This window comes from Odocoileus virginianus, chromosome 3 (genome assembly GCF_023699985.2).
Source record: "Odocoileus virginianus isolate 20LAN1187 ecotype Illinois chromosome 3, Ovbor_1.2, whole genome shotgun sequence".
Lineage (NCBI taxonomy): Eukaryota > Metazoa > Chordata > Mammalia > Artiodactyla > Cervidae > Odocoileus > Odocoileus virginianus.
The window spans coordinates 15,963,601-15,988,665 of NC_069676.1; the positions used below are offsets into that span (position 1 = coordinate 15,963,601).

Below are 25,065 nucleotides of genomic sequence, written 5' to 3' on the forward strand. Positions count from 1 at the left end.
TTAACACTGGACCATGAGGGAAATCCTTGTTTGTATGGTTGTTGTTGTTGAGTTTTAGGTGTTCTCCGTATGTCTTGGGTAGTAATCCATTATCATATATATGATTTGTAAGTATTTTCTTCCATTCTGTGGATTACCTTTCCACTCTGTTGGTCATGTACTTTTCAAAAAAGGTTTTAATTTTCATGAAGTCCAGTTTGTCTGTTTTTCCCTTTCTTGCCTGTACCTTTGATGTCATATCCAAGATATCATTTGTTGTTGTTCAGTCGCTCAGTTGTGTCCTACCCTTTGTGACCCCATGGACTGCAGTGCACCAGGCTTCCCTGTCCTTCACCATCTCTCGGACCTTGCTCAAACTCATGTCCATTGAGTCGATGGTGCCATACAACCATCTCATCCTCTGTCTTCCCCTTTTCCTTCTGCCTTCAGTCTTTCCCAGTATCAGGGTCTTTTCTAATGAGTCAGTTCTTTGCATCAGGTGGCCAAAGTATTGGAGCTTTGGCTTCAGCATCAGTCCTTCCAGTGAATATTCAGAATTGATTTCCTTTAGGATGGACTGGTTTGATCTCCTTGCAGTCCAAGGCACTCTCAAGAGTCTTCTCCAACACCACAGTTCAAAAGCATCAATTATTTAGTGCTCAGCCTTCTTTATGGTCCAACTTTCACATCCATACTTGACTACTGGAAAAACCGTAGTGATTTCTTTCGAACCATATGGAAAGAAATCATTATCAAATCCAATACTGTGAAAGTTTTGCCCTGTGTTCTTCTAAGAATTTTATATTTTTGGTTGTTACATTTAGATATTTGGTCCATTTTGAGTTAATTTTGGATATGGTATTAGGTAAAGGTTGAACCTCATTTTTTTTTTTTAATGGGAGGATAATTACAGTGTCGTGTTGGTGTCTGCCGTACACCAGCGGGAATCAGCCATAAAGATGCCCACACCCTGTCCCTCTTGAGCCTCCATCCTGCCCCACTGAACTTCATTCTATTCAATGTGGATATCCAGTTTTCTCAGCACCATTTGTTGAAGACTTGTCCTTTTCCTGTTGAATGGTCTTGATGCCCTTGTTGAAATCATTTGACCACATATATGAGAGTTTATTTCTGGGCTTTCTGGTCTATTCCATTGGTCTGTATATCTGTCTTTATGCCCAGCACCACACTGTTTCAATTACCATAGCTTTGTAATATTTTTCTAAAAAATTTTTAACTGAAGTGTAGCTGAAGGACAATATTATATAAGTTACAAGTGCACAGCATAATGATTCACAGTTTTTAAAGGTTACACTGCGTTTGCAACTATTATAAAATGTTGACTGTATTCCCTGTTTTGTTTCATCTCTCTTCATAGCGTAGTGTGTACTGCTCTAACTCCCGTCCCTCTCCTTACTCGCCTCACTGGTAACCACTGGTTTGTTCTCTGTATCTCTGAGTCTGTTTCCTTTTTCTTGTATTCACTGGTTTATTTTTCAGATTCCACATATGAGTGATAACATACAGTGTTTGTCTTTCTCTGTCTGACTTATTTCACTTAGCATAATGTTCCCCAAGTCCATCTGTATTGTTGCAAATGGCAGAGTTTTGTTCATTTTTATGGTTGAGTAGTAGTCCATGGTATATGTATGTTTGTATGTGTATGTAGGTATGTATATCTGAGTATGTATCTGTATATGCTACATCTTCTTTATCCATCCATTTTTGATGGTTGCTTCCATATCTTGGCAATTGAAAATAGTGCTGCTATGAACATTGGGGTACATGTATCTTTTTTAATTAGTTTTTTTTTTTTTTTAATATATATCCAGGAGTGGAATTGCTGGGTGATATAGTAGTTCTGTTTTTAGTTTTCTGAGAAACCTCCATACTATTTTCAGTACCAATTTACAGTCCCACCAACAGTGTACAAAGGATCCCTTTTATCCACATTGTCACCAACTTTCATTATTTGTGTTCTTTTTGTTGATATCCATTCTGACAGGTGTGAAGTGCTATCTCATTGCAGGGCTTTTTTTTTTTTTTTTTTTTTTTGGCTGGGCTGGGTCTTTGTTGCGGCATGCAGGCTTTCTCTAATTTTGGTACGCAGGCTTCTCTGGTTGCAGTATGAGGGTTTTTCTAGTTGTGGCATGTGAGCTTAGGTGCTGCACAGCTTGTGGGATCTTAGTTTCCCAATCAGAGATGGAACCTGTGTCCCCTGCATTGGAAGGTGGAATCTTAACCACTTGACCACCAGGGAAGTCCCTCATTGTGGCTTTAATTTGCATTTCTCTAATGATTAATGTTGCTGAGCATCTTTTCTTGTGCCTGTTGGCTATCTGCAGGTCCCCTTTGGAAACATGTCTGTTCGGGTCTTCTGAATGTTTTGTAATTGAGTTATTTGTTTTTCTGATGTTGAGTCGTGTGAGCTGTTTATGTTTGAACACTAACTCCTCAGTCATATCATTCAGAGATGTTTTCTCATTCAATAGGTTGTCTTTCCATTTTGCTGATGGTTTCCTTTGCTGTGCAAAGCTTTTAAGTTTAATTAGGTTCCATTTGTTTGTTTTTGCTTGTATTTCCTTTGTTTTAGGAGTCAAATAAAAAAATATTGCTGCAATTTATGTCAAAGAGTATTCTGCCTATGATGTTTTCCTCTGGGAGTTTTATGGTTTATGGTCTTACATTTAGGTCTTTAATCCATTTTGAGTTTATTTTTGTATGTGGTGTTAGAGAATGTCCTAATTTCATTCTTTGACATGTAGCTGTCCAGTTTTCCCAGCATCACTTCATTGAAGAGACTGACTTCTCTCCATTGTATATTCTTGCCTCCTTTGTGGTAGATTTATTTACCATAAATGTGTGGGCTTACTTCTGGGTTCTCCATTCTGTAGTAAGTTTTGAAATCAGTAAGTGTAAGTTTTCCCAATATTTTTCAAGATTGTTTTGACTCACTGAAGTCCCTTGAGACTTCATGTGATTTGGGGGGTAGAGTTTTCTACTTCTGCAAAAAAAAAAAAAAAAGTTGCAGGATTTTGTTAGGGTTTGCATTGAATCCCTTGATCACTTTAGGCAGTATTGACATTTTAACAATATGAATTTTTCTAAATTCATGATCATGGGATATCTTTGCATTTGTCTTTAATTTCTTTCAGCAGTGTTTTAGTTTTCATTGTACAAATCTTCCTTGGTTAATCCCTAAATATTTTATTCTTTTTGATGCTATTTTAAGTGGAATTATTTTCTGAATTTCTTTTTCATGTTGTTCATTGTTAGTGTATAGAACTGTGGCTGATTTCTTGTGTGTCGATTTTGTATCTTATAACTTTGCTGATTTGTTCATTGGTTCTAACAGTTTTTTTTGTGTGTGTGTAATATAGGAACTTTGCATATAATATTATATCATCTGTGATCAGAGATAGTTTTACTTCTTTGTTTCCAATTTTTCTTCCTTCCTTCTTTCCTCCTCCCTCCGCTCCCTCCTTTCTCTTTCTGTTTTCCTTCCTCCCTTCCTTTCTTTCTTTTTCTTGCCTGATGCTCTGACTATGACTTCCTAGGTGTTGTATAAAAGTGGTGAAAGTGGGCATGCCTTTCTTTAAGGCATCCTCTAAGATCAGGAACATTTTCAGTCTTTTGCTGTTGAGTATGATGTTTACTATGGGCTTTTCATTTATGTCTTCTATTTCTAGTTTGTTGAACTTTTTTTTTTTTTAAATAACAGATGGGTGTTGACTTTTGTTATATGGTTCTTCTGCACTTACAGAGATGTTATAAATGTTGAGCACTATTACTTATAATGTTGCTGCACCTCAGCTAACTTTGCACTTTGGGGAAAAGTATGGATGCTAATAGGCCAGTGGCTGTGTTAGGCATTTTCCCTGACAGCTCCTCCAGCCCTCACATAGTCCCATAGAAGGGTCGGCCCCATGGTCCCATCTCATAGATGGGAAGATGGAGGCTCGAATGGTGAGCCTGCCCAGGGTTGCACTCTTGTGACGTGGGCGAATCCAGGGGTCTGCTCTGATCTTCAGATCTGACCTTGGTTTTTCTCCTGGCATGCTCGCTCTCCTGCTCCCCCAGTCCCGGAATGAACACAGGTCTGCTTGTCCAGTGCCTAACTCTAGCACTGGAAGGCCAGTTTTCTGGGGCAGGGCCCTGCCAGTGCTGTTTAGTATGTCCACCAGCCTTTGGCAAAGTGAGAACACTTGTACCTGATAAATATTTGTTGAGCGGGTGCCTAGAAGGATGAGCCAAATTGATTCTGGAGGGGCAGCTGTTGTCTGTCAAGAAACCTGGTGGTACAGCCTGTTTGTCAGTTCACCCACCCCTACACACCTTTTTTTTTTAAATTGAGGTGAAATTCTCATAACATAAAATTAACCATTTTTATGTGAGCAAGTCAATGGTATTCACAGTGTTGGGCAGCGACCATCTGCATCTAGTCCCAAGACATTCACCCATATCCATTAAGCAGTTGTTCTCCATGTGACCTTCCGTGTCTGGCTGTCTTAACTGTGAGTTCACCCACATTGTCCTGTATCAAAATTTCATTCCTTTCATGGCTGAATGGGTTTCCCTGATGGCTCAGTGGTAAAGAATCTGCCTGCCAATGTAGGAGATGTGGGTTCAATCCCTGGGTCAGAAAGTTTCTCTGAAGGAGGAAATGGCTACCCACTCTAGTGTTCTTGCCTGGGAAATCCCGTGGAGAGGAGCCTGGTGGGTTGTAGTCCGGGGGATCACAAAGAGTTGGATACGAGTGAGCACACATACATACATGGCTGAGTAATTGTGGCTGTACCACAATTTGTCTCCTTTCGTCTGTTGGAGGACATTTGGGCTATTTCTGAATTAAGCTGGCTGTTGAGAATCACCTGCTGCTCTAATATAGCATTGCTGTGAACACGTGTACAGGTACTTGTTTGAAAACCAGTGTTCAGTTTATTTAGGTTTACACCTGGGAGTGGAGTTGCTGGGTCACGGTGTTCTATATTTAACTTTTTGCTGCTGCTGCTAAGTCGCTTCAGTCATGTCCGACTCTGTGCGACCCCATAGACGGCAGCCCACCAGGCTCCCCCATCCCTGGGATTCTCCAGGTGAGAACATTGGAGTGGGTTGCCATTTCCTTCTCCAGTGCATGAAAGTGAAAGTGAAGTCATTCAGTTGTGTCCGACTCTTCGAGACCCCGTGACTGCAGCCTACCAGGCTCCACCATCCATGGGATTTTCCAGGCCAAGAGTACTGGAGTGGGTTGCCATTGTCTTCTCCGTTAACTTTTTGAGACACCACCAAAGTGTTCTCCACAATGGCTGAACCATTTTACATTCCTACCAGCAGTGTTTGAGGGTTCCAATTTATCTACATCCTCCCCAACCCTTATTTCCTGTTTTTATTTAATAACTTTGATTAGTTCCCTGACCAGGGATCGAACCCATGTCCCCTGGAGTGGTGTCCTCTGAACCACTGGACCAGGGAATTCCCTATTAATAACTTCTAGAATTACCTTCATCCTTGTGTGTGTCGTGTGGCATGTCATCGTGGTTTTGATTTGCATTTCCCTGGTGACTAATGATGCAAAGCGTCTCTTCATGTGCTTGTTGATCATTTGCATATCTTCTTTGAAGGCATATCTATTCACATCCTTTGCCCATTTTATTTTTGTTGTTGAGATATAAGAGTTCTTTGTGAATCCTGGATAGGTGCTGTTTTTATTTTTTATTTATTTTTAATATCTTTATTTATTTGGCTGTGCTGGCTCTTAGTTGCAGCACAAAGATCATCAATCTTTGTCATAGCATACAGGATCTTTCAGTTGTGGTGTGTGAGTTCTTAGTTGCAGCATGTGGGATCTAGTTCCCGGTCTAGGGATGGAACCCAGGTCCCCTGCATTGGGAGTGTGGAGTCTTAGCTGCTGAACCACCAGGGAAGTTGCAGGTGCCTGTTTTTAAATGCTTACAGAATTTGCTATGACAGAATGAATGTGTGATGTGAACTTCTTTGTGTTGGGAGCTTAAACTCATCCAGGGGGATCCAGACAGTTGCCCTCCGATCCCGTGTTGATCCAGAAAAGTCTGCGAACTGTGGCTGAGTTGTTCCTTTGAAAAGTGATTGGAGGTGTTGGTTGTGGCCTGGGAGAACATGCCTGGATGAGGTAGCGTGTCCAGGACAAGTAAAGTCTCCGAAGACCAATTAAAGGAACAGAGTCTTGCTGAAGTGCTCCTCTCATTATCTGTTCGGTGTCCCCCAAGTGGCCTGAGGCCTCTTGTTCCAATAAGTGAATTGTATCTTGTGCCCTGGCTGTCCAGTGAGACATGTAAGCCATGTATGTGATAGAAGCTTTTTATTAGGCACATTAAGAAAGGCTGAGAATGAGTGAAATTAATTTTAATATTGTAACTGATTTAACCCTATATCATATATCCAAAATATTACCAGTTCAGGATGTGTAATCAGTGTTTTAAAATCAGCAAGCTACTTTACTTCCCTTTTAAAAATACTGTGTCTTTGAAGTTTGGTACTATACTTATTCCACATCTCAGTTTGGGTAACAGATTTTATTGGAAAGACTTTGTAAGTCTTTTGGTTCCATAAAATTCACAGTCAGAGTAAGAGGTAGATTTGCACATTCAGGTTGCTGAAAATATACTTAAAGATCTTTGAGAACCCAACCAGGATGGACTGGCTCATAGTCATGACTGTTGTTTTCAAGTTTTAATTCTGAAATAATGTTAGAAACTTAGGAACACAGAAGGGTTGCAGAGATCATAGAGAGAGGGCCTGTGTACCCACGCCCAGCTCCCCCTTGTGTTAACCTCTTGCAGGATCACCGCACAGGGTCAGGACAAAGAAAATTAACGTTGGTGTAGTACTTCCTGCATTTAAAACTGTTTAAGTTACTTCTTTTTTCAAAAAACTATTTATTTTTGGCTGTGCTGGGTTTTTGTTGCTGCCCAGGCTTTTTCTCTAGTTGCAGCGAGTTGAGCCTACTCTCTAGTTGTGGTACATGAGCTTCTCATTGTGGTGGCTTCTCTTGTGGAAGCCAAGAGATGCTCCATTGTTGTGGAGCATAGGCTTTAGGGCATGCAGATTTCAGTAGTTGCGGCCCGTGGGCTGCATGGTTGCAGCTCCCAGGCTCCAGAGCACAGGCCTTAATAGTTGTGGTGCACGGGCTTAGTTCCCCTGTGGTGTGTGGGATCTTCCCGGACCAGGAATGGAACCTGTGTCTCCTACATTGGTAGGCAGACTCTTTACGACCAAGCCACCAGGGAAACCTCACCTGTTGCTTATTCAAGCCCCATCCACTAGTTTTAGCCTCCGTTAGTGTTGTTCCATGGTGATTCCCATCTCACTCATTCCTTCTGTATTTATCAGCTGGAATTATTATATAAGGTAGTTGTCCCTTGTACATGCATTGATTTATTCAGCCATTTATTCATGTCAGTGCTTGTGGGGTTTGGGGGATGGGTTATAATCCAGGTCTGTTATTACTCGGTGTGTGGCTCAGATTGTTGCCCCCTGGCAGGTGGGAACTCCCTCCGACTGGTCCCTGTGCCTTTTCATCATGTTCCCATGTCTTGGGGGTGTTTCCTCACTTTCTGGCACCACAAAAATGCTCCTGGCTCATCTTGGTTTTTCCATGCCCCAGCCCTAGAATCAGCCCTTTTTCCAAGGAGCCGTGGTCCCTTTTCCTCCTCCAGGGCATCTTCCCAACCCAGTGATTGAATCTGCATCTCCTGTGTCTCCTACATTGCAGGCCCATTCTTAACCCACTGAGCCATCAGGGAAACCCACTCCAGTATTCTTGTCTGGGAAATCTCATGGACAGAGGAGCCAGGCAGGCTGCATTCCATGGGGTTGCAAAGAGGTGGACATGACTGAGCGACTTACCACTAGAACTTGGTCCCTGTTATTGGAGGAGGTATTTCAAAATGAAGATCTGGGAGCAAAATGTGTTCACTGCTCCTGGGGCGTCGGTGCTTTTAGGTCCCTCAGATGACAGATCTGGGAAGTGTATGCCTGTGTCCTGGCTGCCCCACCTATGCTCATCTCTCTGTCTGCGTAGTAAATGTCAGTTCATACCAATGCCTCAACACCCCGAGTTCATTCTAGCATCACCCCCACCCTGCCCTGTTACTTATTTTAACTTGTTTCTCTGAAGGGAGACCCCTGGCTCTCCCTCCATGCAATGTAGCTGCTTGCTTGTTTAACCTTAGTATGTCTGGAAGGCCGTTTGAGAATCTTGAAGTATTCCTGTGAGAAGTAAGAGTATGGTGTCTGCATGCAGTTCTCCTGTCTTCCACCCTCAGTGTCCATTGAGAGTTCTCTGTGACCTCTCTTTCTTCCTCCAGTGCTGTTGGGGTGGTTGTGTCACACACTTGTGTACACTTAGGTTCATTAGTCATCGTCTGTGCTCTGTCTTGGGTTCCTTCCCCCACCCATCTGGTTATGATTATTATCATTTAAATTTGTCTTCAGTGAAGTTCATTCTGGGTTTTGACATGATAGTCATGTGTCCACCACGACGTCACTGCACAGAACCGACCCCCCTCCCCAGACCCCCTCCTGCTGTCCCTTTGAAGTCAGCTCCTCCCCCCACCCCCAGTCCCTCGAAACTGCTCATCTGTTTTCCATCCTTGCATTTTGCCTTTTCCAGAATGTCACATAAATAGACACATGCAATATGTAGCCCTTTGTGTCTGGTTTCTTTCACTTAGCGAGATGCACTTAAGATCCATCCATGGCGTCGCATGAATGAATAGTCCATTCCTCTTTATTGTGTGGATAAGACTGCATTTGTTTATCCATTTGCTGGTTGAGGGACATGTGGGTTGTTTCCAGTTCTTGGTGATTAAGAATAAAGTTGCCCTAAACATTTGCAGACAGGTTTTTGTGTGGACATAAATTTTCAGCCCCTTTGAGTAAATTCCCAAGAGGGCAGTTGCGGGGTGACACAGAACAGGTATGTTCAACTTTGTGGTTGCCACTTGGCCCCCTCACCAGCAGTGGAGGAGCGATCTTGCTGCTCAGCGCTTGGTAATGTCAGTTGTCTCTTTGCCTTTCCAATGGGCTTGTAGTAGTATCTCTCCTTATAGCTTTAAAAGTAAAGTGAAAGTTGCTTAGTTGTGTCCGAGTCTTTGTGAGCCCATGGACTATTCACTGCATGGAATTCTTCAGGCCAGAAAACTGGAGTGAGTAGCCATTCCCTTCTCCAGGGGATCTTCCCAGCCCAGAGATTGAACCTGGGTCTCCCGCATTGCAGGAGAATTCTTTACCAGCTGAGCCACTAGGGAAGCCATTAATAGCTTTATTGAGGTCTAATTTATGTGTGGTATAATTCATCCATTTAATGTGTACATTTCATTTTTTTCTTTTCTGATTTTGTTCGTTTGTTTTTGGTCATGCCGTGTGACACTTGGGTTCTTAGTTCTCTGACAAGGGATCAAACCCATTCCATCTGCAGTGGAAGTGCAGAGTCTTAACCATTGGACTGTCAGAGCAGCCCCTCATTGGTTTTTAGTATAGTCGGAGCTGTGTAGCCATCACCACTAGTTCCAGAACATTTCCATCTCTCCCAAGAGAAACCCCATCCCCATGAGCAGTCACTCACCATTCACTCCTCCCCCAACCTCTGGCAACCACTGGTCCACTCTCGTCTCTGGATTTGCCTGTTCTGGACATTTCATATCAATGGAATCCTACACTTTATGGCCTTTTGTGACTGGCTTCTTTTATTCACCTGTAATGTTTTCAAGCTTCATCCATACTGTGGCACATGCCAGTGCTTCGTTCCTTCTTACGGCTGAATTTATTCCACTCAGAATGGACCATATATTTTGTATCCATTTGTCAGTTGATGGACATTCAAGGTTGTCGTCACCTGTTAGCTATTTTGTGTGCAAGTTTTCCTGTGCACATACACTTTCATTTCTCCTGGGCACGTACCTGAGAGTGGAATTGCTGGGTCTTTCGGTTAATCCCGTGTGTTAGTCTCTCAGTCGTGTCTGACTCTTCGCGACCCCATGGACTGTAGCCCTCCAGGCTCCTCTGTCCATGGGATTCTGTAGGCAGGAATACTGGAGTGGCTTGCCATTCCCTTCTCTAAAACCAGGTCTCCCGCATGGCAGGTGGATTCTTCATTGTCTGCTCCACTGGGGAAGCCCATAACTTGAGGAGCTGCCAGATCGTGTTCCATGGGGGCCAAACCATTTTACATTGCTACCAGCCGTGTCCGAGGTTCCAGTTTCTCCACATCCTGGCCCACACCTTCCATATCTCTGATTGTCGCCATCCTGGTGGACATGAAGTATAATAGTTGGTGCCTCTTTAGGTTCTGATTTGCATTTCCCTGATGGCTGATGACTGTGAGCATCTTTTCATGTATTCATTCGAAACTCATATATTTTCTTTGGACAAATGAAATGGGCTGTTCAGAATTTTTGCCTTCTTTAAAAAATTGGGTTAGTTTTTTTCCTTACTGTTGAGTTTGAGTAGTTCTTTATATTTAGTACTCTGGATACAAGTTCTTCATCCAGTATGTGATTTATACATATTTTCTCCAAGTCTGTGGTTTGTCTTTTCACAGTATATCTTGCCCAACAAAAGCTTTGTGTTTTGATAGTCCAGTTTCTCATTGTTTTCTCTTTTATGGTCATGCTCTGGGTCTGGCACAGGGCATCTAAAAACCCACAAGCTTGTCTTTGCAGCCCACCCACTGGCATCCTGCTCTGAAACATCTGTTCAGAGAGGCAGAGGAAATTGCCTGTAGGAAGATGGCATCTAGCAGGGGGCGCCATGGTCATTTATTCTTGGCAGTTGGAGGTTTTTATAAAAGTTTATTTACTGGGAGGAGGGGAAATTGCTTCTCTTCTTTTTTTTCCCCCTGATTTATTTTCTTTGATTTATCCATGCAGCAGATATTTACAAGTCTGGGACACAGAAAGGACCAAAGTGGATCCAGACCCATGTGTGGTGGGCTCCTAGACCAAAAGGGCAAGAGGCGCTGGATGAGCAGGGCTGAGGGTGGCGAGGTCTACTCCATCGGCCTTAGGTGCTCTGAAGCTGGGGACACGGGCGCTGCCCCGTCACAGGAACCCGCTGAGAAGGGGGGATGCGGGAAAGTTCCCCTTAGGAAGCCAGGCTCGCTGAGAGCCTTGTGGGTGGTGGAGTCAGCGGGGCAGAGCGGACGGGAAGACGCCCTTCCTCGTGAAGGTGGGGGACGCGGTTTCAGAAGGGAGGGGTGAACACGTTGGGGAGCATCGGAGACATCACCCAGGCTGTGTTGAAGTCATCACACTTGCCGTGTAAGAGGCCTTTCAGGGGGGCTTCCCTGGCGGTCCAGTGGTTAAGAGTCCGCCTGCCATTGAGGGGACAGGGGTTCGATCCCTGGTCCGGGAAGATCCTGCATGCCGTGGAGCAGCTAAGCCTGTGCACCACAACTGCGCCCCTGCACTGTAGAGCCTGAGCGCTGCCCCATGTAAAGCCACTGCGTTGAGAAGCCCTTGCACCACAACTCGAGAAAAGCCCATGAGCAGCAATGAAGGCCCAGCACAGCTTAAATAAAGTTTTTTAAATGGCCTCTCAGGTTTGTGTGTGGTAGGTGGGTGTGCGCTAGACCCTCAGTGAGGCGTCGATCTCTGTGACCTCTGGGTCCATCTACCTCTCTGGACATGAGATCTTGTGGCCTTGCCAAGGTGCCTCTCCTGTTCCTGTCCCAGGTTGTCTTGCGGTAGCAGTCAGGTGACGGGGCAGACCCGGCTCCTCCTGGGAGGAGCTCAGCGGCTGCCAGACTGGAAGTACCTGTCTGTGTCCCAGGGAAGCAGAGTCGGTGTCTAGGGGTCACGTGAGAGGGGTGCTTAGGGGCTTGGTCTCGGGTGTGAGCAGGTGTGGAGGAGCTGATCTTATTTTTTCTCTTTTTCAAATTATAGCTGGTTGTCCCTTAGTCCTGAGTGTTTGGTTTGGAGTGGTTGGTGAAACCAGGAGGTGAAGAGAGTCAGGGATAGGGTGGGGACGAGGTGTTAAGTTCAGAGAACGCCTGCTCTGTCGTTTCTTGCGCGTCACATTGGCCGGAGGCCCCTGCCCATGCCCTGTGATGTCTGTCGGGGAATGAATGCTGACCTCGGCACACGTGGATGTTGAACCCTCAGCTGGGCTGTTTGGGCTGTGAAATCTTCCCCGAAGCTGACTTTGACCCCATTTCCTCTGGTCTCTGCTTCCCTTCACTGTGAGATGTACCGTCAACTTAATGTACTTGGTGGGGAGAAAGAGAAACGCATCAAGAATGTGTGCTGGGGACTTTCCTGGCAGTCCAGTGGTTAAGAATCTGTCTCCCAGTGCAGGGGACATGGGTTCGATCCCTGGTCAGGGAACCAGATTCCCACATGCCTCAGAGCAACTAAGCCCACGCACCAAAACTGCTGAAGACTATACACCTAGAGCCCGTGCTCCGCAACTAGAGAAGCCACTGCAATGAGAAGCCCATGCACCACAACTGGAGAGCAGCCCCTAGTCACTGCAACTAGAGAACACCCCACACAAAGCAGTAAGGACCCACTACAGCCAAAAAATAAGTAACAAAAAAAAAATTTAAAAAGAGTGCGTGCTGACTTCAGGAGACAGCCCAATTTTCAGAGACGTAAAACACGAAGACATTTATTCCAGTTGTTTTCTGCTAATATTAGACATCTTCCCTGCCCTCCAGCCCGCCCCCACAGCAGGCTATTCTTGGACACTGAGCCCTAACCATCACTAACTTTCCATGACTTCTCTCCAGTGCCGTTAACTGAAGTCACAGAAAGGGGTGTCTTGGTACATTTTATTAGGCAGCTTGCGTGGTTTTCTTCAGAAAGAGGTTTTTGTTTGTTTGTTTGTTTTTTTTAAGTAAGATGAAACAGCAAGGCCAGCTTCTGAGCCGGAAGCCCTCGGAGGCATGTCTTTGACATTCCCACTGGCTTGTGCTGGGGGCCAGTGCCTGTGTGTGCAGTGCTGAGCCCCTTGATCCTCTTTCACGCCCCCAGAGGGGCGCGGCTCCGGGTGTCCAGGTTGCTGCTGGTGACTGGCGGGCGTTCCCCACCTGCCCTCAGTGTGAACTGAGACGGCAGATGAGAGTGAGTCCTGAGTGATCAGGCCCTCGACCCCAGGGGCCAGTGGGGAGGCTGCCTGCCCCACACAGGCCCTTGACTCCCTGGCTCTCTGGGCCATGTTGGGCCCAGGAGGTGGGCAGCCTGTGCTCTGCGTTGAGGACCTTGCTGGTTGACCCAGGGGCCCTGGCCTTGCCGGTGGACCACCAAGGAGCCAAGACAGAGGGCATGTTGTGTGAGGAGACCAAGGAAGGTCAGGGGGCTGTCAGCCAGCCGTGTGCTCAGTTTTTGCCTGTAGCGTCCTCTGCATGGGACCCCAGAAGCATCTGTGTTTCCCCGAGGGCAGGTGTGGCGCCCAGGAGAGAAATGCCTCCAAAGGGCGAATGAGCCAGAGAAGAGGTGTCACTGAGTCATCTGCGTGGTCACCCCCCAAAGTGCAGGCAGTGGTGAGGGGCTCGTCCATATCAGCCTGGGTGCTCTCTGGGGTCAGACTGGCTCAGTTCCGGGCTGAGAGGTTGTTCGCATCTTTGCATGTCTGACTCTTGTGTCTCTTTGTGGAAACAGCACCGAGGGTGGAGGTGTCTCAGATGGGGCAGGGAGGCCCAGGGAGGAGACCTAGGACACCTGGCTGGGTCCCCTGAGTTCCAGGCGCCCATGGGCTTACTGCAGGCTTTGTCCTTTCCTCTTTTGGATCTGTTTTTGTTCAAGTTTCTTCATCAGGTTACCATTTTACATGTGTGCTCATGTTGCTGGCTCCTTTCCCACTCCTGTTGGCGTTAGCTTGTTAGGACTCCAGATAACCGAAGCTAATGTCCAGCATGAGGGCACTTGTTTCCATACAAGGTGACCTGACCCCTGCGCCCAGCCCTGGCGGTCTCCCCGTTCACTTGCTGGGTGGCCTCCTGGGCAGTCTGAGGGCCACCACACCACACCACACCACGGTGCTGGCCAGCATCACAGCCTCTCTTCCCACCTGCCCTTGTGCACCCAGAACCCTGGGAGTTTTTCCCCTCCTCTCACCGAGGCTCAGAGAGGTGGAGTGGCAGATCCAGTGTCACACAGCAAGGCAGCAGCAGAGCTGTTTCGACATCTGAGCGATCTCAGACCCCAAAGTCCATGGTTTGGAGCCCACAGTACACTGCTTTCCTTAACACTTTTTAAAAGTTTTCCTCTTACTATGACTACAGAGGTGATAGATGTAGGTTGCAAGGGTTTGAAGTCTTTTCTCCAGCCTACTACCTTGAAGTAACTACTATAACCAGCCTTCTGGAAACAGCTTTGGTGTGTGTGTGTGTGAGTGTGGGGGTGCAGGGAGGAGGGAGAGAGGCAGTTTCAACCTTGGTGTCGGTGGACCCTGCTGTGTCAGCGCCCCCAGCCCTGCTGGTTCTGGTGCACCGGCGGGGCGAGCCCCTTCACTCGCATCAGCTGTCATGGACCCACCTTCCCCGCTCCAGGCCACCGTCATCCTGTAAGCTGCCTCTGTGGACCTCCCCAAACACTTGCCTACTTGGCAGTGGGATTTCAGGGATTGCTTTCCTCCCTCTCTTTCCTTGGTGATCAGCAGTTCTCTCCTGCTGCCTGGAAGCCCCCAGCCTGATCAGCCTGGGCTTGGGGACCCATGGGCCGGCCCAGAGGAGCACAGGAGATGGGGCTCTGCACACGCCCAAGGCTGCGGTATGCCCACCGGTGTCTGCCCACCTTTATTGGTTCCGTGTGACCTTGGCAAATAATCACATGCCACAAAACCTCAGTTTCTTCTCCCAAGGGGCCGTGAAACGGCAGTGAACTCTCAGAGCTTTTGGAGGATGAAAGGAGGTACCATGTAAAGCCTCCCACCAACTGCCCATTCCTGGCGAGGGCTGGCAGAGTGCTGACGATGGGGCTGAGTGTTAGACGTGCCTGCCACAGAAGATCCTGGGCTGGGGGAGCCATGGGAGTGTGAAGGGCTGCCCTGGGCCTGCCTTCACCTTGTCCCCTATAGCAGGATGGAGTCGGCTCAGATAGGTAGTGGTTAGATGCACAGCTGCAAGGAAGCTTGGGGTGGGATCAGCCCTGTACAGGTAAACGTTTAAATATAGAAAACCAAGAACTCTGTAGAGAAGTAGAGAGGGGAACGGAGCAGACCGCACAGCACCACCTCCAGCGGCAGCAGTGACTCACCTGCAGGCGGCTGTTGTTTCATCTCCAGACCGGGGATGCAAAGTCTTATATCAGGTCCTGATTTCAGTCTGTGTCTGGAGAAGATAAGACTCTTAACCAAAAAACCCTAACAGATATCATCAAATCTAGAAAGCAATAAATCAATAATTCTTTAATGTCAAATACTCAATAATGTCAAAGTTGCCTGAATCGTCTCACATTCATGTTTTGAAGTAATTTGTTCAAATCAGGATTCAGATAAAGCCAGTTCATTGCTGTTGGTTGCTGTCTAACGCTTCTTTAAATCTTCTTTCTCTCCATCTCTCTCCCTTTCTCTCCTTTGCAAAGTGTTTTCAAAAGCTGTGGTCCCGTAAGCAAGCAGGCTGGGCCCTGATAAGATTTGGGTTTACCTGGTTTTCCTTTAAGCTCAGCGAATGTGGGAACCCTGGGGCCTCTTATGGGAATGTCAAATAGGCCCCTGGGGCCAGCGTGGGCAGAGGAAACAGCCTCAGGGTTCTTAGGAACCAAGTGTCCTCCTCGGCTGGTGAGGCTGCACTGCATGAGTCTTCTGCGACCTGGGGCGGCAGTGGGCAGGGGCATGGTGGGGGTGTCCTCCAGGCCAGCCCTGCCAGCTGCAGGGAGGCGGCCTTGGAGTGGGCCCTGGGGGTCTGAGGTGGTAGTGGACAGGGACCGGTCCAGAGCTTCTGTCAGCTGGCCCAGGGCTGGGGGCCATCTGCCTGGACAGCACTGTGGACAGGTGCGTGTGCTCCTGGCTTTGGGCGGTGGCACCAGTTGGGCCGATGCCTTCACATCTTAGTTTGCTGAGGCCAGAGAGAGATACTGACCTGGGGAGTGACCTGGGGAGTGCAGGGCCTGGCCTGAGAACACTTGGGATGGGCCCTGGGGTCCCCAGGGATTCCGGGCTTCCAGGGGAATGCCTAAGGGAGTTACTCCTGGGATTGCCTCCTGGTGCAACTTGAACTTGGCCTCTCCTCACCTCACATGCTGCTGGCTCCCAGGCGCCATGGTCCTACCTGTCTCTCAGCTTTCTCAGGAGGCTGGTTTCTTGGTGACTGGGCTGAAAATGGTCCACCATCCACTTGGAAATTCCTAAGCTTCTCCAGCCCCAGGTCTTGTCCCTAGGGAGCTCCAGTCATCTGTGCGTTGGGGCCTGTGTCCACTGCAGGGCACACGCTTGGTGCTGGGGGAGGCCTCTGCCCAGCCCAGACGCCACCCCTAGCTCTACCTCATCACTCACCTCCGGGCATCCTAGGGAGCTACCCCTGGGCGCTGCTTGGGCCAGTGCGTCGTTGCCCTGCTTGGGTTTGTGTGGGTGTGGGAACCGCTCCGGGAGCCAGGGGTTCCAGAGAACACCACCTGCCTGGAGCGTGTGCTGGCCCACTGCCGACCAACCTTGGGTACCAGGCACGTCCTCTGGCCCTGGTTCAGTGTCTTCACCTGTGAAATGGGGACAGTAAGAGTGCCCGGCTGTGGGGATGCTGCACAGGGTCGTTAGCAGAGTAGTGTCCATGTCCCGTCAGTGTGGCCGCTGCTCCAAGGGCTCAGGAGGGAGGAGAGCCTCCTCACCCCCGGTGGTGCTGCGGGCACACGGCAGGCCGCTAACACATCTCTGCAGGACTGATGAGCACGTGGGCACACCCAGCAGACACCGGTGCTTGCTCAGTGCTGCCCTGTGGGGACAGAAGACAAGATGTGCGTCCTGCAGACTGTGATGAACACTGTGATCGAGGATAGTGTTCAGGGGCTGTTCGAGGGCAGCCCTTGGAGGGTGTTAAAGGAGGGGGTTGGGGGTGGCCAGGGCTGGTTAAACGTCCTTGGATTGAGAGGGGGCTACAGCAGAAGCTGCTGCGTGGGAGGGGGCAGCAGGATGAGGAGGGGCTGGCTGAGGGGGCAGAGTGTGTGTGTGGGCAGCTGGACTAGCCTTGTAGCTGTACCACGAGGCTGCATCTCCATGTGTGTGTGGCAGGGGTCACCAGAGAGGGCAGAGGCAAGGGGAAGGCCCGGGCGGAGCCTTGGGAGCCAAGCTTGGCAGCGGGTGGAGCTGGGGAGCACCCCCAGAAGCCTTACCTCACCCGGGGGGTCCTGTGGCTATAGGTCCCATGTCTCCATGTGCCCTCAGCAGGCCTCTTCCTGGGAAGACAGCGGTTTCATTCCTGAGTGGTGCGGAGCCAGGCGCTGTGGCTGTAGCTCACCCTCCCCATGTTGCTGGGGCGCAAGTCGAGGCCAGGAGCGCAGCCCCGCCCAGGAAGGGGTGAGCAGCTCCGTGGAGCCAGGGCTCTGGGAGTACGATGCTCTCACTTCCCTCCATGCCCGTCCTGTGACGGCTGCTGGCCTCCAGGTGTGCCGTCTCAGGTGGTCAGGAAGAGGAGAGATGCCGAGACACGCTGAGGCATTCTCCGCCGTGTCATTTCTGACCTGGGGGGAAGCCCTCCTCTGTGGACCTCCCTTATCTCTTCATCCCAGATCAGGTCACATGTCCAATTCGGGCAGGGCACTGATTTCTAAGTCTGGTGTATGTGGTTGGGGTAGGAACCCACTCTTCCTGCGGGGGAGCTGGCCAGGTCAGGGGAGAAGGGCTGCCAGGGGAGAGGCCATGTCGGGATCACCTCAACCCCCGGTGTTGGCTTGAGAGGGCCTGTTTGCTCGTCTCCTCCCCAGACTGGCAGCTCCCAGAGGACAGGGCCCACAGCTTTGTCATGTGGCAAGTGCACCTTCTACCTTTGTGGCCTGGACTGGGGGGCAGAGTCGTCCACATGCAATTGCGGGACCTCACTCTTGCCCCCTTTGCTAAGAAGCCTGCCCCCACGTAGCCAGCCATGCTTCTCCCCATTCCAGCATCACCTGGTTACTGGGCTTACCTCATGCTGCCAGCCCAGGGATGGCAGGGTGGCTGGGGTCCTGGTGTGCTGTGGCAGCAGGAAGGGGTCCTGGTGTGCTGTGGCACAGCACCAGGAGATGCTGGGCCCAGGGATGCTGGTGGAATGGCTTGGCTGCCCTGCCTTCCTCCCTCAACCCTAACCCACCTGCCCTCCTTGCTTACCTCCTTTCAACCTGCTGAGAAGCCTCCGCTGGTTCCTCAGACTCCTGCTTTCCTCTCTCCCACAGACAGTACTTTAAACATTCAGGGTATGATTCACATGCCAGAAAATTCACCTTGTGAAGCACACAAAGTTGGTAGTTTTGAGTATATTCACCGTGTTGTGTGGTCATAACAGTTTCCTAGTTCCTGAGCAGTCTCATCATCCCAGAAAGAAACCTCTTCCCTAGCGGCTGGTAGCTTCCACATCCCTTCCCCCACCCCCCAGCTGCCAGCCGCTGGCAGCCACCAAGCCACTCTCATCTTGGGCTGTACTTGTCTGTTCTGGATGCTTCATGCACGTGGAACCATATCATGCGTGGGCTTCCCTCCCTGAGCATGGTGTTGTTGAGGGCCGTCCCTGTCTTAACACGTGTCAGCGCTTGGTTCCTTTCCATGGCCGGATACCATCCCATTGTGCGGCTGAACCCCAGTACATTCATCCAGCCACCTGCTGGTGGATGCTGGGCTTGTGTCCATGGCGTGATGATGGCAAGTGATGCTGCCGTGGACATCAGCATACGAGGTTTCATGTGGATGTGTGTTTTCATTTCTATTGGGTAAACATCCAGAGGAGACCCGTGGGTCATATAGTCACTCTATTTAACATTTTGAGGGACTCTTGTCCGCTTTTCCAAAAGAACCACCATGTTAAATTCCTGCTGGCAGCCCTAGGATACTGGCTTCTCCACTTCCTTGCCAACACTTGTTACTTTCCATTTTTTTTTTTTAATTAAAAAATTATTATTTTTTGAATCTTGGCGCAGCCTGTGGGATCTTAGTTTGCCACCCAGGGATCAGACCTGCATCCCCTGCATTGGAAGTGCACAGTCTCAACCACTGGACTGCCAGGGAAGTCCCTATTTTCCTTTTTTAAAATGATTGCCATCATAGTAGGGGTGAGGCAGAATTCTGTGGTTTTGGTTTGTATTTCCCTGGTGGCTAATGGTGTAAAGAGGCCTCCCGTGTGCTTGTTGGTCACTTTTATGTCTTTGGAGAAATTTCCCTTCCAGGAAAGGGGGTTGTGGTGAGGCTATAGGATCCTGGCCAGGCTCGGCATCATTGCTTAGTGGCTGTGTGTCTCGGAGTGCCTTCCCCGTCCGTGAGCCGAGCACCGTGAAGGTTGAGGGGTGTGTGTTTGGGGCTGTGGCCACCGTCAGCAGGATCGACTGCTTCACTAACCAGCTGAGACTGTCACCCAGATCTTTATTTCTGTCTTGGAGCCTGCTTTGCTGGGTCTTCTGCAAACAGTCTGTTAATTTATTTTGGGTAAGCAGGTCGATGGGCAGACACATACAGATGAGTGGACAAGGGTCTGAGAGGAGAGAAGGCAGGGAGCGTGTCCACCTGCCCCTGGCTGTCCCCACCTCCTGCCCCACCAAACAGACTTCCTTGTTTTCTCTGTTCAAGGAGGAGCCGAGGAAGGTTTGCTTCACTTACGATCTATTCCTGAACCTGGAGGGCAACCCGCCTGTCAACCACCTGCGCTGCGAGAAGCTCACCTTCAACAACCCCACCGTGGAGTTCCGGTACAAGCTCCTGATGGCCGGCGGGGTGAGTGCGCCACTCCCTGTGGTCCTGACATGGCCCCTGATGGTGCTGGGGGCACCCAGGGCTTCCCAGCGTGTAGTCGGGTGCCTGAGACCCTGAGGGGCAGGTGGTACGGGCGGCACCCGGCAGCTTTGGAGAGGACCCAGGCATCCCTAGCCTGTACCAGGGCGTTGTCTGTTGCAAATGACTGACTAGTCTTTAGTTATCCTGAAGCTTTTTGTTGCTGTGGGTAATTAGCATCTTCCTCCACAGAGGTGGGTGGAGGCAGGAGTGGGTGTGAGGCCAGTCTCCCAGCCTGGCGTGGAGCTGGAGCCAGTTTTCAACCAGATTGGCAAGGCCACTCAGAGGCTGTGTCATCTGGGGGGTTCCCTGCTGATGCAGGCTTCTGGGGGTTTGTCCTTGAGACTCGGGCCTGGTCAGAGTGTCAGCTCTCAGGACTTAGGTCTCTGCAGGGAGTTGTGTGCCAGTGATCCCAGTGTGGTGGCAGGGGGAGTTCTCTGTAGGGAGCTGTGTGCCAGTGGTCCCGGTATGGTGGCGGGGCTGGAGCACGTGTCAGGGCTCTTGGAGAGCAGGGTGGGGTGCCCACTTTGGGGGGGCAGGTTGGACTGTGCCAGGCAGGGGATGTGTGCTGAGCACACCAGACATGCTGTGCTTGGGACGGAGGAGTTGGGCTCGGGTGTGACAGCCTGTGTGTGTGGTGAGGGCAGGCCCACCTCCCAGTGTGTGCCTTTAGCTTGGTTTTCTTTGGCTCTTGGGAGCAGTCCTTGTTTCCTGTTACTTAATTCAGTTGGGTCTTTTTATAAACTTTTAAACAATATGAAAGAATCACTTTTTCATTGCAGGATGTGTGATTAAGGTCTGCTGTGTCCTTAATAAAAGATGAGTATGTGACCCTAATCTTGCACGTGACGGCTGACAGAGTCCAGTCACGGAGCAGGGATGGGGGGTTGCCTTACACAGATGTTGGCTCTGAAGTTGGCAGGCGCAGCGGTCCTCCCCCAGCTCTGCCTCTCTACTTTGGCGTCTCTGCCAGATGCTTTCCAGAGTATTTCCCCAGCGGTTCCTGGGTGCTCGCCCCAAGGTTGCGTGGTCACCGCTCTCTGGGAGGCAGCCGCACAGAGTGTCCACGGGCCTCTCAGGGCCCAGGACGCGGCACTGAGCCCCTGGCTGCCCATGGTGGGGGCGGCGGTGTTTGCTCTGAGGAGATGAAGACTCAGTGAGCAGCATCCAAACACATAAAACCAGAGGGCAGGAGGCGGGGGAGGAGGTGCAGGAGGGAGGGAGGCCGCGGCTGCCGCGCTGCACTGCCCAGGGCTGTCCTCGCCCTGGGGGTGCTGCCCAGAGAGCTGGCCTGCTGCCCAGGAATTTCTCACCCTTTGGGGCTGTGGGCTTCAGGCACCGGGCTGATGGCAGAGCAGTGCTGTCTGTTCTTAGGAGCCACCCGAGACCTCCAGGGGACTGTGGCTCCCGAGTCCTGAGTCCCAGTCCCTGTTCGCTGTGTTGGGGCACTGGGTCCCAGGTGGGCCGCCTTTTCCCTCTGGTGGCAGGTAGCCCCGGAGGCTGCCTGTGTTGATGTCCACATCGGCGCTGGAAGAACTGGAGGAGCGAGTTGTCTGTGAGCCACAAGGACTGCTCTCTGTGCAGCCCCTTTCCCGGGGTCCCGTGAGCCCTGTCGCTCCTTGTGTGACACTCAGACGGCCTCGGTGGTGACCTGAGCCACTTCCTGCTGGGCCGGGTGGTCGCCTGGCCTCCAGCGGTGTGTCTCATCCTTGGCCCCGTCGGCAGTTGAGCTGCACAGAAGTAGAGGCTCCTTCAGCGGCAGGCGGTGAGATGGGTTCCTTTGGAGCCACGTGCTCCCAGGTTTTCACTGCGAGGCAAGGACACGGGAGGCAGTCACGCGTGTCCTGGGACCGGGTCAGCCTAGGACCTTCCTCTGAAGGGATAGGAAATGTAACGAAAGGAGAAGGGCTGTGGGCGGACAAACCGAGGCTTCCCGTGGCCCTGCCATCCTCCTGGGCTGCCCACTCAGTCATGTCCAAGTGGCCTTCATGTGTGCGGGCCCCTGAGGGCATGATCCCTGGGTGCCTGGAGGGGCCGGCGTGTTCTGGGAGCCTGCTTCAGAGCGCGGTGGTCAGACAGGCTCCGACGAGCAGCGCCGCCTCGGGCCCTGCCACCCTCCTTTCAACCCGGCGTCCCCATGGCTGTGGCCGGGTGTGACCTCAGCCTCCTCAGATGAAAGCTGGGGTTTGTTGGGGAACCCCAGGTTCTCAGAGCTGTTCATGGTGCCTGTTCTATGAAGCTAAATGCTTTCTTTTTCATCATCTTATGCACTTTATTCTTCTGTTCTGGCTCATCACCGTCTGGAAGGCTCCCTCTGAGTGGCTGGCTGCTGGTAGTGTCAGCTCGCTCTTGTCAGTATTTTGAAAACTTGCCCCCAGCCTTCTCCCACTTCAGCTGGGGCCATGGGACCCTGCCGGAGCCCCTCCCGGCGGCACTCTGGCCCTCCCTCCTCCAGCCCGGCCATGCGCCCCCTGTCTGTCCAGCTCACCCACCTGAGACTGGAGAGGGAGTCGGCACCCAGAACCTGGGTGCTGCCTCCACCACGCTGCCTGCTCTGGGTGTCTGGCTGGCTTTCCACCTGTCCCGGCCGTGCTTCTGGTTTGTCTTCCCCACCTTGTGCGGGGCAGCTTGGCTTCGGCGCCTCCTCGTGCTCCTTTGCACGCTCCGCGTCTTCCAGCCGGCCCTCAGGCCCACCACACTCAGCCTTCCTGGGACCCGGCTTCTTCGCTCTCCACCCAGCCCGCTTGGCTCCAGCGCTCAGCGCCCAGCTCCTCCCAGAGGGAAGCTCCCACAGCAGGCTTCCTCTTGCCGATTGGATTTCCAGTCTGCCTCCCTGCCCATTGATAACATCTGTCTCTTCTTTATCACTAGGTGATGGTAATTCCTGAAGGAGCAGAAACGGTGTCCAGGCCCAGCCCCGACTACCCCATGTTACCCACAATTCCACTCTCTGCCTTCTCTGACCCCAAGAAGACCAAACCGTCCCACGGCTCCAAGGTTAGTGAGGCGGCAGGCCCAGTCCTGGGGGCGCGCTGGGGCCCGGCGGCGAGTCCCGGCTCAGGGCGCCCCGCGTCAGAGCTGGACCTTCCATCCCTGGACTCGCTCCCTTGGCCTCCTCTCGGAACTCATCTCTGCCTGCCTGGCTGCTCTGCCCCTTGGTCAGGAGGCTGACCCTCATGACCTCACGGACAGCCAAGTGATCGCAGGCTTCTCTCTGTTCCTCTTGAGGCCAAAGAGCCTGCCCTATTCTTCCTGCCACTGAGTCAGAGGGCCTAGGACCACTGGGACAGACCCTGAGAGGCTCGTGTGCTGGGGTCCATGGACCAAGTGCATCCACTGCTGCTCCCTAGCACAGCTCGGCCACCCTCTCCATGGGGCTGGGCGCCCCTCCCTCGGCTGCTATAGGCTCTGCTTTCTGCTTTGGCAGCAGCTCTCTGCAGAGAGCTTACTTGGGGAAGGGCCAGGTGGAGCCATGTGGGCAAGCACGCTGTTTGCCCTAAGAAGAGATGTTTCATTGTCTTCTCTCAGCCGTCAGGCAGGGGGTGCTCTGCCCTCCCAACACCTCCCTCCCTGAGCCATCACAGCATGGCCTCGAGCCCTCGGGCTGGTACTGCGGTGGACACAGAAGCTCCCAAGTGTGCGTCTTGTCCCGCAGCCGCCTCAAACAGCTGTGTCCCCAAGACTGAGCTACGCCTGGCTCTTAGGGCAGCTGCCGATCATTCACTACCACCCACCCCAAAAGTTTATCCACTTCTCGTCTTGGCAGGTTTCTTGCTCCACTCATGCTTGGGTGTCAGGGGCCTGGGGCACCCGAGGCGGGACAGGTTGAGCTCTCAGGCCTTACATCAGCAGCCTTGGAGGAGTGCCTGTCACCTGGGTGAGGTCTTCTTGGCACTTTCCACAAGACCACTAGGTCTCTGAATCTTCAGATCTCTCTGACTTAAGCCTCCTGGACACATGAGGCCAGAGTCTCCAAATATGGAGTGTGGGTCTGGGGTCTTCCCCATACTGGCATCTGTGGTCTTCCCCTGAACCTTGTGGAACTTATATAGAAGAAAAATTCTTACTCACGATCTTGGCAGCTTCTGTCTCAGTCACCCACAGTTGTCTAGAGGTCTGCTCAGAGTGGGAAGTGCGGGAATCGCCATCTCTTTCTGGCATGTCACTTGCGAGTCCCCTAGGAAGTGCCCTCTGGGTATTGAGGACACTGCAGTGGCCTGCCGGGCAGGGGCTGCTGGCAGCATCTCTTGCTGAGGTCTTTGAGACCCCTGGGGCCCTTATACCTGTAGTTGTACCTGCCATGCTCGGGGGCCTGCAGGCTGGGGTCTGCGTCTCCACCTCTCCCAGTCCAGCGTCTTCCTGCAGCCCCAGGGGCTGCAACTCAGGGGGTCCCTGTGAAGGTTGCTGCATATAGCTCTCCAACAGACACCCTCAGTCCTTCCCTCCGAGTCATCATGCTCTTCCTGCAGCTCCGGAGGCCCTGGCACTTCCCTCAAATGGGCTGTCTGCTGTCCAGACCTGTGGGCTGACTGGCAGAAAGGCTGGGGGGTGGGGAGACATGGCATGGGTCCTTGTAGGGCCCTGGGGCCGCTGGGGAGTCTGGCTGTTGTGGCCCCAGATGGATTGGTCCCTGGTGGTCCTGTTCCTGCCCATAGGCCCCAGAGGGGAGCCTAGAGCTTCCTGGGAGAGGAACAGGGCACCTGTAGCTTCAGGCACCCCGCTTCTCCTTGTCCAGTGTCAGCCAGTTGGTCCAGTGGGCCTTTGTTTCTTCAGCACTAGTCTCAGCCATTTGGGGTCCTTGCTGGCTTTGAGGACACGACTGTGGTGGGTTTCACCCCAAGAACTTCTGCGTCACGCTCCAGCCTTAGTGTGTGACTTCAGAGAGCCTGTCCTCCCAGGAGCCTGTACAAAGCTCTGGCTGAGGAGGCGAAGCTCTGAGGCCCTTGCTAGGTGGGCAGACCCTGGATGGTGGGGAGGCTCTGCTGACTGGGGCTGGGGGGCTTTTGGTGGACCTGCCCTTAGGGGGCTCCGCTCCATGTCTCAGGACTGGGGCTGGGGGGCCCAGGCGGCACGTGGATGCTGCAGGGATAGGCCAGAGTTGTGTAGGGGTCTGTTTCTTGCCTGCCTGCTTGGGGGAGCTGCTTGCTGGGAGTGGAACCCTGAGAC

At 51.3% G+C, this 25,065-nt stretch overlaps 1 protein-coding gene across 2 annotated transcripts in view; it reads left to right on the forward strand.

Moving 5' to 3' along the window:
* Positions 1-25,065, forward strand: part of MLLT1 (MLLT1 super elongation complex subunit) — a 64,815-nt gene that overhangs the window by 26,633 nt on the left and 13,117 nt on the right. Inside the window, exons 4-5 of one of the 2 annotated variants that reach the window (XM_070464857.1) lie at positions 19,699-19,842; positions 22,771-22,896. In XM_070464857.1, the coding sequence (XP_070320958.1) occupies positions 19,699-19,842; positions 22,771-22,896 (270 nt within the window). The remainder of the gene's footprint in view (positions 1-19,698; positions 19,843-22,770; positions 22,897-25,065) is intronic. The other variant, XM_070464858.1, reaches the window with a different exon arrangement.